The 12,568-nt window shown below is 50.6% G+C and overlaps 1 protein-coding gene across 4 annotated transcripts in view; it reads left to right on the top strand.

The window, feature by feature from the left end:
- Positions 1–12,568, top strand: part of KSR2 (kinase suppressor of ras 2) — a 440,326-nt gene that overhangs the window by 357,216 nt on the left and 70,542 nt on the right. For all 4 annotated transcript variants that reach the window (XM_078435742.2, XM_081790698.1, XM_081790699.1 and 1 more), the window contains exons 11-14: positions 2,699–2,740; positions 3,403–3,475; positions 7,236–7,284; positions 9,204–9,571. In XM_078435742.2, coding sequence (XP_078291868.1) covers positions 2,699–2,740; positions 3,403–3,475; positions 7,236–7,284; positions 9,204–9,571 — 532 coding nt within the window. The remainder of the gene's footprint in view (positions 1–2,698; positions 2,741–3,402; positions 3,476–7,235; positions 7,285–9,203; positions 9,572–12,568) is intronic.

Genomic DNA, 12,568 nt, shown 5'->3' with positions numbered 1-12,568 from the left:
TTCAATAAACACGAGTTGTGCACCCACTGGTACCAGGCCCCTCTCTGTCCTGGGGAGTTAATAAATCAGTTCCAGCCTCAGGGGCAGCTAATGACTTCGCTCTTTGAAACCGATTTTCTCTTAATTATAAATCATTCTTGTCTGTTTATTAAGAGAGCTTAGAAAGATATTGGCCTATTCGCTGCAGCGAATGCTTATTCAGCACCACTATGCACTCTTATCTCATGGAATGATGATCTCAGCCCTGCGAGGGAAAGACTGTGATTATCCCGTGGAAACTGAGACTCGGAGAGAGTTGCCCAAGCTTTTACAAACAGCCAAAGGAAGAGTGAGGATTCAGCCCTACAGGATCAGCTTCCTACTCCTGCTGTCCAGCTCATCTTTGCTTTAAACCGGAAGTCAACAAACTTTTTCTATCACGGGCCAGATGGTAATATTTTAGATTTTGTGGGCCATATAGTCTCTGTTGTTGCAAATATTCAGCTCTGACGTCCTAGCATGTCGGCAGCCAGAGACAGCATGCAAATGAATGAATGTGACTGTGTTCCAATAAAACTTTATGGACAAAAGCAGGTGATGGTCCAGATTTGGCCCCTGGGCCATGGCTTGTCAACCCCTGGGCCCAGCCTCTGAACCACTGCAGTAATGCTTGGTGAGTCGGCGTGCAGTTGTAGGTTGTCCCTGCAGGTAATAAAATTGCTTCTGGAAGCACGCTCACCAGTTTGGACTCCTATCTGACCCCATTCCTGCTCAGTGTGGCCTCTCCACTGCCCACGATACCCTTGTCCCCCACCCCTGCTCCAGGCCCTCCACCCCACAGGAGTAAGGGGTAAACATTAGAAACCTCGGGGATGTCCGGAACTGGCACTGGGAGTAAAATGAATTGTGGGTGAATCAGCAGTGAAGTTGAGGAAATTTCTTTTTTCCCTAAGTACAGAAATTAACCCATGCTTGTGGTAGGCAGAATAATGGTACCCCCAAACTCACCACGCTCTAACCCCAGAATCTGTGGATCTGTGACTTTATAGGTGACTTGACTTTGCAGGGATGATTAAGTTAAGGATCCTGCGGTGGGAAGATTACCCTGGATTATCCAGATGGATCCTAAATGTAACCACAAGGGTCCTTATAAGAGGGAGACAAGAAGGTCAGAGACGGCAGGAGGTGATATCAGGACAAGGGGAGCAGAGACTAGAGTCGTGGGCTCAGAGCCAAGAAGTGCATGCAGGCTCTAACATCTGGAAGAGGCAAGGCATGGATTCTCCTCTGGAGCTTCTGGAAAGAACCAGCCCCGGCGACACCTTGCTTTTAGCCCCTTATGACTTATTCCAGCACCTCCGACCTCCAGAACTATAAGATAAGTGTGTTATTTTAAGCCACCAAGTGTGTCAATTTGTTACAGCAGCAACAGGAAAACTAATACAATGCTCAATGTAGAAAATTTGAAAAACACAGGAAATGCATAGTTTCCCAATTTTGTTGAGATGTAATTGACATATAACATCGTATATGCTTAAGGCGCACAAGGTAATGATTTGGTACATATGTGTGCTGGGAAACGATCACCACAGTCCAAGTTTCTATCCATCACCACACACAGTTACAGATTTTCCTCCTTGTGATGAGAACTTTTAAGATCTACTCTCAGCAACTTTCAAAGATACAGAACAGTAATTGTGAACTGTAGTCACTATGATGTGCGTTACCTCACCAGGACTTAATTTGTCTTCTGATTGGAAGTCTGTACCTTTTGGCCAGCTTCAGTCTGTTCCCTAACCCATCTGGTTGTTTCTATGAATTTTTTTTTTTCAAATTCCGCATGTTACGTGATCTCATACAGTATCTTTCTCTGTCTGACTTAATTCACTTAGCACAGTGCCCTCGAGGTCCATCCATGTTGCAGTGGCAGAATTTCCTTCTTTTTTTTAAGACTGAATAGCATTCCATTGTATGTACATGTGTACGTATATTGTGTGTGTGTGTGTGTGTGTGTACGTGTGCCATTTGCTTTATCCGTTCACCCATCAGTGGACCCTTGAGTTGCTTCCGTGTCTTGGCTCTTGTAAATAATGCTGCAGTGAACACGGGGGTGCAGATTATCGTTCCAGGATAGTGATTTCGTTTCCTTCGGATATATTCCCAGAAGCTGGATCACGTGGTAGTGCTATTTTTTTTTTTTGCGGCACCCCCATGCTGTTTTCCCCAATGGCTGTGCCAGTTTGCATTCCTACCCACAGCACCCCACTCTTTCCCCTTTCTCCTTCCCCTCACCACACTTCTCTTTTCTCTTTTTGATAGTAGACATCTTAACAGGTGTGAGATGATATCTCATTGTGTCCTAAAGGATTTTTTGAAAGCGTCTGTAATCAAAGAGGGGAAAAAACGACTATTTTAGATTATGGTTTCACAGACTTTTCTCTGTGTGTATGTGTCCCTGTGCAGTTAACAAAAAATGGGATTGTGCTCTGGGTGACTCTCTGTTCTCCGGGAGCTGCCCGTGGGAGGGTTGGCTTGGATGTCCAGAGCTCTGCTTCCTTTATACATGCTCTCAGCCCCTTGTCATTGAGAAGGTCTGCAGAAATCTGGAACCCCTCGAGGGTGGGCAGGGAACCCACGTGGTGGCTGTGGGAACCCAATCTGTTACTTGCAGGGACAGCTCGGGGCGGTGCTCACGTTGGTATTTTCGTTCTTTTGCCAGCGTCCCACTACTACAAGTACAAACAGCAGTTCATCTTCCCAGGTGAGTCCGTGCACGCTCAGGCCCTTCTGAACGAGACTGCTGAGGTGCGTGGGTTGCTGGAATGGACGAAGGTGAAGGTTGTTGGGATGGGCAAGCTCAAAGAGGATGGCAGTGGGACCACTAGACCCCAGGATAATGGTGGGACGTAGAGGTGGAAAAGGAAAGACTGGGAGGCCCCAAGGGCACAGTGGTACCAAGGAGATCCCAAGGCTCAAGGGCAAGGCCTGAGGAGGTGGTCTGCAATAGAAGGACAGGCCAGGGTAAGGAGGGGTCCAGAGCCCACGTGGCAGGGGAGAGGTGGTCAGAGGTGAGTTGGGCACTGGGAGACGTGAAACCAAGTGGCCTCACCATCCCAAGGAGAACTCAGGAGTTGGGGGGTGATTCGGAGGTGACCAGTGGATGCTTCGGGTCAGAGGCTTGGGGTTCTGGCAGCCCCCTAGTCAAGAGTGGGGCATTTGGTTCAGGATGTCATCTTAGAACACTGGTGCTTCTGAGCAGGAAAAGCACAGGTGATTGAGAAAGGGACAGAGGGGACTGGCCAGCCCCAGGGGCACCGTGATCTGGTGACAAGTTACTAGCTGCCCCATCTCCCAGCAATTAGGTCTTTGGGGGGAGACTGTGGACTCCATGTTGGATTTCTGACTCTCATGTCTGCCTCTCAGATGTAGTGCCAGTGCCAGAGACGCCGACCCGGGCGCCCCAGGTCATCCTGCATCCGGTGACCTCGAATCCAATGTAAGTGGAACAGAGACCTCCTTCTCCTGTCCTGGGTCTTCAGTCTGCTCAGGGTCACTGTCTTCTGTCTTCCTGGTCCTGGAATTGATGGGGCGGGATACTGAGGGAGAGAGAGACACGGGGAATGACTCAAGGAGAGGGAGAGGATGACAGCCTCCCTCAGCCTAGGCCCAACAAGTCGTCTGTGCTTTGTGTCCTGACCCTGCTTGTCAAGTGTGATTTCCAGGGGCTGGACCATTTCCTCAGGCTCCCCAGACTTTTCTATGATCAGAAAGCTAACTTTCGGTAATAGCTAGAACTTAATGAAAGAACGGTCATCCTACGTCATTGTCCCTCCCTTTAAAAAGAATAATTTAGGCTGATACCAGGGATCAGCAGACTACAGTCTATGGGACAAATCCTGTTTGCCCCTTGTTTTTATAAATAAGGTTTTATTGGGTGGCTCAGTCGGTTGAGTGTCTGTCTTCGGCTCAGGTCATGATCTCATGGTGAATTTGAGCCCCGCGTCGGGCTCTGGGCTGACAGCTCGGAGCCTGGAGCCGCTTCAGATTCTGTGTCTCCCTCTCTGTCTCTGCCCCTCCCTCACTCACACTCTGTCTCTCTCTCTCTCTCTCTCAGAAATAAATAAACATTAGGAAAAATTATAAATAAAATTTTATTGCAACACAACCATGCCCATTTGTTTATGACATACTGTCTCTGGTGGCTCTCAGACTACAACAGCAGAGTTGAATCGTTCCCAATAGAGACCATACGGCCTGCAAAGTCTAAAAGATTTACTTTCTGGCCCTTTACAGACCAAGTTTTCTGGCCCCTGGTTTATACCATTATAAAAATAATACAAACTAATTTTGGGAAATGTGGACTGTTCTGTAAAAAAAAGGGGGAAACTAATCACTCATAATCATATCACCCTTAGAATTTTGATGTGTGCTCTGTCTCTCGTGTTTTTGTATACTTGTGACTCATGATATATGCCCTTTCCAGCCTGCTTTGTTATCCCTTAAAAAAGCTATAGCATTGCATTTTTCATATGATCTCAGACTCTTCATAGACCTTGGTCTCCATGGCTGTAAAATACTATTATCGATGTACAACAATGGCCTTAACCATTTCCCTCTTGCCAGATCTCCTATCTTCCCATAGTTCACTGTTGTAAACAACACTGCAGTGAATGTCTCTGTACGTGGCACCTTTGGCGTCCTTGGGACACACACTCTCTTTCTAGGTGGGGTATTGTTTGTGCAGCCGCAGTGAAACCACCTTCCTTGACTTAACTTCTTCGGCCGGTGGCCCAAGCGTAGGGCATGCTGGAGACCTAATTTCGATCCGACCGGTTTCCCAACTCACACTTTTGCCCATTTGGTTGCTCCCCGCTAACTGCTGCACCCTTCCTGCCCCATGTTACGGACTTTGTTAAAGACCCAGGTGGTACATCCGTGAAATCAAGGGGGCAGCAGTTTGCCAGGGAGATGGTGCTGACTTCCAGCTCCCGGTCGTTCCTCTTCTGCACATAAGCCAATTCCACAATGTGTGCAAGACGAACTCCGGGTTATTAACTGGCAGTCAGGGAGCGCCCGCGAAATACGGCGTCGGTAGCTGCTTGCGATCTGCTTAGAAGTGCATGGAGTGACGGCCACTAACACTTCACAGGAAGAAGTAATTTAATCGCCCAGTGACTGTAATCACGCCTTGATGCAGGCAGAGGAAGGCTGCCTGGTTTGTGTTTGGGTGAGGAGGGACTCCAGCTGCCTTGTTCCACCCGGATCTCCCCAAAATGCCAAGTTCCCGGCAGATGTTCCCGGGGCCGGCCGGGCCGTAAATGATTGGTTGATAGGAAAGCAGAGGGCACTTTGTGACCCACCCTTCTCTCCCCCTTTCGTTCTTGCAGCCTCTCAGACTCCCTCTGGCCAAGAGCCCCTCCCGGAAGTGGGTTGGCTCTGTCTGCAGGGTCAGCAGCCTCTTGGGGTCTCAGGGTTAGGAGAGCGGTGGCCCCTCAAGTGAGGGGGTGGGTAGGGGCCCCTGCTAAGCTTCCAGAGGTGCTCATTGTGATTCCTTCCTGCCGCCGGTTCTGTGCCTTCAGCAGCCCAGTTACAGTCTCCGCACTGCACTCTGTAAACACGTACACCTCCTCTACTCCGAAAACACACCCCCAGAAACACCTCTAACACACACTGTCCCCCACGTCCCCGTCACATGCCATGTGCTCCAACACTCCCCTCACACCCCAGTACGTACCCAGCTGTCAACACACGGTGAGCCCCCCACATCCCCCACGGGGTACACCCAACTCACGTGTGCCCAGAACAACCCCTGCACAGAGCACATCCCATAATACCCACGCAGTACCCAATCTATACTTAGTACTCACACACGCAAACACACTGATCCCTCCCCAGCCCTGCACTCAGCCTGCGCCCACGCTCAGAACAGCTGCAGCTCACGAGCTCAAGACTGCATCACACTCGCGCACGGACCCAAGCGTACGCGTGCACGTGCTCCCACCTGTGTCTTCCAGTCCTTCCAGATACGGTTTTGTTCGTTCTCACTCCACGCATCCCGGTTCACTGTGATTGGCAACATCCAGCCAACTCAAACACTGCGAGTTTTCAAAAACACATCCCATAATCTCTCCGGGGAATTTCCATCATGCTCCATCTATTCAGTTCATGCCTGACTTTTGGCCCGTGTCACTTTCAGCCTTCCTGCACGATATCTCCGTACTTGCTTTCGTCCCTTCGGTAGTAACATAATAGTCCCCAAAGTCAGGAGCCACGCAGGTTTCGACTCTGTATCCCTCGGAGGGCCTCGCCCCGTTCCTGACACATGCAGGTTTCCCCCACTATCCGAAAGTAGAGCATTCCTACAAAACCTTTCATAAGCCAACATGGTGTCATGCGAAGACGCGATTATCATTCATTTATAATGCAAAAATTGGCGGGTGTCCCCAGACCTGAGAACTTTCTCCCTTAGGCTTCTCTGATACCTTAGGACGCATCTTGCTAACGGATGCACAAAATAAATCGAGATAAAGCACAGATGCTCATAGATACTGCTCAAAGGTGTGGAGGCTTGAGGCTGAGATGCTGAGGGTAGGGCCCCAGGAAAGGAGCTTGGAGGCATCACTCACACTGCTCAGGGTGCCCGCTGCCTCCGTAATGGCCGGCGGCAAAGCAAAAGCTGAAGGCAACTTTCGCTTGTCACCCCTTTCCACAAAAGCAAAAGTCCTCTTGGAATTTCTTTTGGTCAGCAAAACAGACACCAGTGTAGATCTTTCATAAAAGCAAAGCGGCATGGTGCTGACTTTCAAAAAGCAGGGGGCGGGGCGGGGGTTCAAAAAGCAGGGGGCGGGGGGGGGTACCTGTAATCCCGAACGCTAAGGTTCTTCCAGAAGATTCTGAACCCGAGTGAACGTTAGAGGTCTCGTTCATTCTTTCCTAGCACACACCCAGAGTTCTGAGGATTCTTCCACCCGTGGCATTAGGCCAGTTTATAAGGAAGCTGCTAGATTAGTGGAAACCAAAGCAAGAAAGAAAAATGAGCCCTGAGCAGCCCAGAAAGCCTGTTGAAAACAGTGTCCTTGTCCTCGCTTCTTCATGGCGAGGTTATGGATTAGTTTCGACGCAAGTGTTGAAGTGGATTTTGAGATGAAGGCTTGATGGCCAGGGCTTCTCGTTCAAGGACTCTTGATACGCGGCTAGACAATACACAGACCTACCTTTTCACGCGAGGGTCACATCTATTTTTCTTTTCGTTAAAGCTTGGAAGGAAATCCATTACTTCAAATTGAACTGGAGCCAACCTCAGAGGTGAGATTTGGAGAGAGTGGCGCACCTGTTTCCCGGGGGTTGCCCAGCGCTTGGCAGAGCCGGTGGATGTCTTTAATGACGCGGAGGGCTTGGGGCGGCGGGCGGTGGGGTGGCCCTGTTTTTGATGGACGTTCTAACAAGCGGGGGCCCCTCCCGGCACCAAGCCTAGTGGGCCGTTATACGGCGCGCATCACGGAAAAGCTAGCTGTGCAGACGTTGGCAAGAGATTTACATTCTTAGCGGAAAAATCGGCCTAGGGCCAGGTGAGTACCAAGGGGGATGTGCCCCACTGCCTTCCAAAGAACACGTGGGAGGAGGCAGAGTCCTGGGGACACCGAGCCTGGCAGGCTTTTGAGAATGGTCTGGGGCTTCTTCTCATCCGCCAGAACTTCTGGAGGAATAAACGAAGTGTCCTGGGTAAGAACCATGGAGTCCTCAGCTCTGTGGGTGTGCCCCGAACTGAAAGGAATAGAGCCAGGGTTTCCAGAGAAAACCAGGTCCTTTCGGCAGGTATTGTGGTCCTTGAAAAATTATCCCTGGGGAAGCCAGTGTTTCCTGTGTTGTTTCTCCTGAGTGGGCCGTGAGGGGCAAGTTTGCTCAGGTTTGGGCTCGGGAAGACCAGCGGCCAGCCAAAGGGCCACTGCCTCAGGCTGCTTAATCAGCCCCCAAGCCTCTGGGAATCCCCACTGGCTGGGGTGCCTGCTGCTCCCTCACTGGAGCTAAAGAGGCCGTGGGGCAGGACACTCCCAGCCCCCATGCTGGGAAGGTGGGTCCCTGGCCCTTGAGCGGCTAATGATCGGGGTGGTCATGCCTAAGTGTCCGGGGGCCCTGTGGGTGTGCTGGATAAAAATGCGAATTTCTGGCCCTGGCCTGCTGCTTTCTGATTGAGCAGCTCTGGGTGGGGCCCAGGAATCTGCATTTTCCCAGGAAGCCCAGTCGCTGTTGCATACAGGTGGTCAGGTCTGTGCGAGGAACTTAACAGCCTTTCGTGTCATTGGAAACCTCACACCATCCCCAGGGGCAGATTTTATCAGCTCTGCTTTATGACGGGAAAAAGGAAGTCTCAGAGAAGTCCCGTGGCTTGCCCAAAGTCACACAGAGGCCAGATTTCTGCTCATTTCTTCTGATTGTTAAGCCCATCCTATCAGCCAGCCTCTCTGCCCTGCGGCTGCATAGGAAGCCCAGGTGTCTGGCTCGTGCAGAGTAGCTGTGACCTCTCCCTTTTTCTGACTCATCCATTCCAAATTCCCTGGGGGAAAAAGGCACTCTACATTGAGGATCGTCACATGCTCTGTGCAGACAGCTGAGGCACACGTAGTTGTGCCTGTTGCCTTTATCACACACGCGTAAGGAGACAAGCCACAACATCACGGTAGAATAGGAGGGCGTTGGGTGTTAGGAGTTGAGACACCTGAGGTTTAACCCTAGCTCTGCCTGGCTGTGTGATAGAGAGCCGGGCATCTCCCAGGGTGACCAGTCAACTCTGTTTGCTGGGACTGAAGGGCTTCCCGAGGGGACTTTGAGTAATCTCTACACCCAGTGTGGGGCTCCAGCTTACAACCTTGAGATCAAGAATCACATGCTGTACTGACTGAGCCTGTCAGGTGCCCCCACCAAGGGGACTTTCAGTGCCCAGACCAGGAAAGTCCCAGCAAACCGGAATGGGTGGCCCCCTAGCATCTCTCTTCCATGAACCTCAGTTTCCACCTTAGCACAGGAGCGTGGGATTACCACGATCTCCCTTTCAGCCCCTTCATTGTATACGATTCTAGACGAGAGTGGCCTGCTCTAAGAGGTCTGTGTGCACACCAGCCGAAAATGCACATGGAGACGTGTCCCAGTGGGACCCAGTGGGACCTCGTGGGAAGGCGGGGCAGTGTCAGGAGCCGCTCTGACCGCTCTCCCCTTTCCGCCCACAGAATGAAGAGGGCCACGACGAGGCCGAGGAGTCGGAGGACGATTTTGAGGAGATGAACCTGTCCCTGCTCTCAGCCCGGAGCTTCCCACGCAAGGCCAGCCAGACCAGCATCTTCCTGCAGGAGTGGGACATCCCTTTTGAGCAGCTGGAGATTGGCGAGCTCATTGGAAAGGGCCGCTTCGGGCAGGTGTATCACGGCCGCTGGCATGGCGAGGTGGCCATCCGGCTGATCGACATCGAGAGGGATAATGAGGAACAGCTCAAGGCCTTCAAGCGGGAGGTGATGGCCTACAGGCAGACGCGGCATGAGAACGTGGTGCTCTTCATGGGTGCCTGCATGAGCCCACCCCACCTGGCCATCATCACCAGGTCAGTCCTGCCGGGGATCCCCACCCGTGGGTCCGTCCCCAGAGCTGTGCTTCTGGCAGAGTTGAGAAGTGGGGGTTTCCGGTTGACTCGTCGTTCCGGTGAATGGAGCGTCTCCAGCTCTACCGATTCATAATTGTGTGGTTCTAAGACTTGAGAGTCCAGGAAGTGCTTTTGATGGTAAGACTCTTTGGCAGAGCGGGGCCACGGGGAGAGCACTGAACGGAAGTTAGGAAAGTTAGTTCTAGATGCCCCCCTGTGCCCCGAGTATTTGTGAAACGATATCGCTGAGACTCACTGTCTCCACGTGTAAATTGAACGGATTGGGCTAAATCGGAAGTCGGCAGACTTTTTCTGTAAAGGGCCCAGTAGAGAATAGTTGTGGCTTTATGGGCCAGACCGTTTCTGTAGCAACTGCTGCACTCTGCCACTGTGGTGGGAAAGGAGCCCCAGACAAGATGTAAGTGGATGTACGTGGCCGGGTGCCAATAAAACTTTACTTATAAAAGCTAGCAACGTGCTGGTTTTGGCCCTCGGTCCCTGCTGTGCCGATTCTGGACTAAGATTCTGACAGCTGTTACTCTGGCTTTCGTTAAAGCAGCAGATGACATGTGGAGAGCTTTACCATTGCTATCTTAAATATCCAGGGTCCGCGGTCGATACCTGCACAGAAGGGGTAATTAACAGAGAACTGACATTAAGGAAACGTCAAATGATAGCAACTTTCCTGCACTTGCTGTCTAACCTCACCCAGTGACATGCATTGGAAAAAAAAAAATAGCTTTGCTTTCAGTCGAACAGCTGTGAAACTATCCTTTGGTGTGTGTTTCACCTCTGGCTGCTGTTCTCCCGTTGCATCAGGACTGGCCACAGCAGTGCTGTTCTTGGTATGGCCTGTGATGCCAGGAGTCACTTAGGAGCTGTCTGCTTCCCATTCTCAGCTCAAGCGATAAGATCTCAAACACGCAAGCCTCTCCTCTCGGCAGGTGCGTAGCAGGAGCTGTGAGCTCAGGGAAGAGCTGGTGTGTTTCGGGTCTGTTCCCTTGTGATACAGAGCATCCTTGAGTCCATTTACAAGATCTCAGTGGTCAGAAGAAAATGGGTTATTGTCTGTCATCATTGATTATGCAGATGATGGATTGACTGGAACCCATGTGTCAGATGGTAAATGTTTTCAAAGGATTGGATTTCAGGAGATGGCTCTTCAGTCCTCCTTAGACCAGGGTAAAAATGGTCGTCCTCCACTCTAAAAAGGACAGAAGAGGCTCTCAAATAACCAGCTCAGATCAGATTTAGGGGCTGAGCTGTTCCCATGAGGTGAGTGTATCAGTAAGCTTTTGCTGAGTAACAAATTACCCCCAACACTCAGAGTTTTCCTCTCTTCTATGGACAGTTCTGTGCTGAGCCAGGCCCAGTAGCTGGGCTCTTGGATATGTCTGTGGTCAGCAGGCAGGTCAGACAGGGGGCTGGTCCTTCTTGGATGGCCTCATTCACATGTCTGCAGGTTGGCAGGTTATCAGCCGGCATGCCCCGATTCTCTTCCTGATGGTCTCTTATCCCCCAACAGCTTAGCTTGGGCTCATTCCCATCGTGGTCTCAGGGTTCCAAGTGAAGGAAGAGGTCAGGCCCTGATGGGCAAGGGCCTTTCCCTCCTCTGTCTGTGTTGCATTGGCCGACGTACATTGGCCAAACCAAGTTGCGTGGTCAACCTAGATTCCCAGCACGAAGAAACAGACTCTGCCTCTGCATGGGAGGATTTGCAATGTCACGTTACAGGGACATAGATGCAGGGAGGGGGACAGTTTGTGGCCACTTCTAAAACCTGCCACCACTCCTTTCCTCATCTGTGATCTAGAATGTGTCATTCTTGTGCAGAGCCCTTTACTTGGGGTGCCTGCCGCTGGCCTTCTGCCCCACTGCTCCCACCAGTCCATCACCCCAAATTTCTCTCTGGTCAGCTCCTCACCTTCTGGCTTGTTAACTCCTCTTTTGTACATCCCCAAGCTAAAAATTTGAAATCCACTATCTCCTCTCCTTACCTGGCTCTTCTGAGAACCTCTCGCCTCCCGCCCTCTGACTTGCTTGGTGTTATTGGTGGATCCCAGTTCCCCGAGCCTCCCTCACCCCTTTCCCAAGGGCTGGGTAATTGGAAGTGGACAGATTCAGTTAGCAACCATCCTTGAAGAACGAGTGGTCATTATGAAAATGTGTCACTCATCCCGTAAGCCAGCTGCGTTTCTGGCCCTTTTCTATTATGTACAAACTCTGTGCCCCCCCCCCCCCTCCCCGAGCGCCATAACTGCCTGCAGATTTCGCAAATAGCGCAGCCTTTTCCTGGCACCGTGATAAAGACTCTGCAGCTTTGGGACATGTAATTGGTCTCTGAAGTGTTTTGGTATTTTGCGTGAAGAAGCCAGATGAGCCCCCAAGTGGCATTTATACCATATTATTGTGTCATTACATATTTATCTTAGGGAGGGGCTCTGTGCATCCCTCTCTCCCATTTAGTACCGTCCACTTGTTGACCATCAGGTCTCTTCTCTGAACGTTCAGTTTGAAACCTGGTATTCGAGTAATTGGATTAATCACCTGCATCCGCATAATTGGCTGGCAGAGGTTGATGGTTGGACAATAGCCAACCAACTGGAACAATTTTTGGACCCTGGATTTATTTTACAGAGAACATAAGACCAGATAATTACCTGGCATATTCCGGCTAAATTCACAATGGCGTGTTCTAGCCAATTACTTAGTAATTATCATCGAAGTTAACAAGTATTTCTAAGATTAGCTTCCTTGTAATGCGATGTGTATGGCTCTTGGGGAATGAGTAATAACCAACTAGTTACCCAATTGCTATACCCACAAATACAATTAGCTGCAGGATTGCTAAATCGTTTCACGATTGGGTCATTATGAGATTATTGCTAAAGCTATTGGCAGAATGTGCCATCGCTCATTTTAAAAACTCCAAATGGAATTTGAAAGCCGACAGAGTTG

Source organism: Panthera onca, chromosome D3, assembly GCF_046562875.1.
Source record: "Panthera onca isolate mPanOnc1 chromosome D3, mPanOnc1 haplotype 2, whole genome shotgun sequence".
NCBI classification, from domain to species: Eukaryota; Metazoa; Chordata; class Mammalia; order Carnivora; family Felidae; genus Panthera; species Panthera onca.
This window is presented reverse-complemented; position numbering and strand designations above follow the sequence as displayed.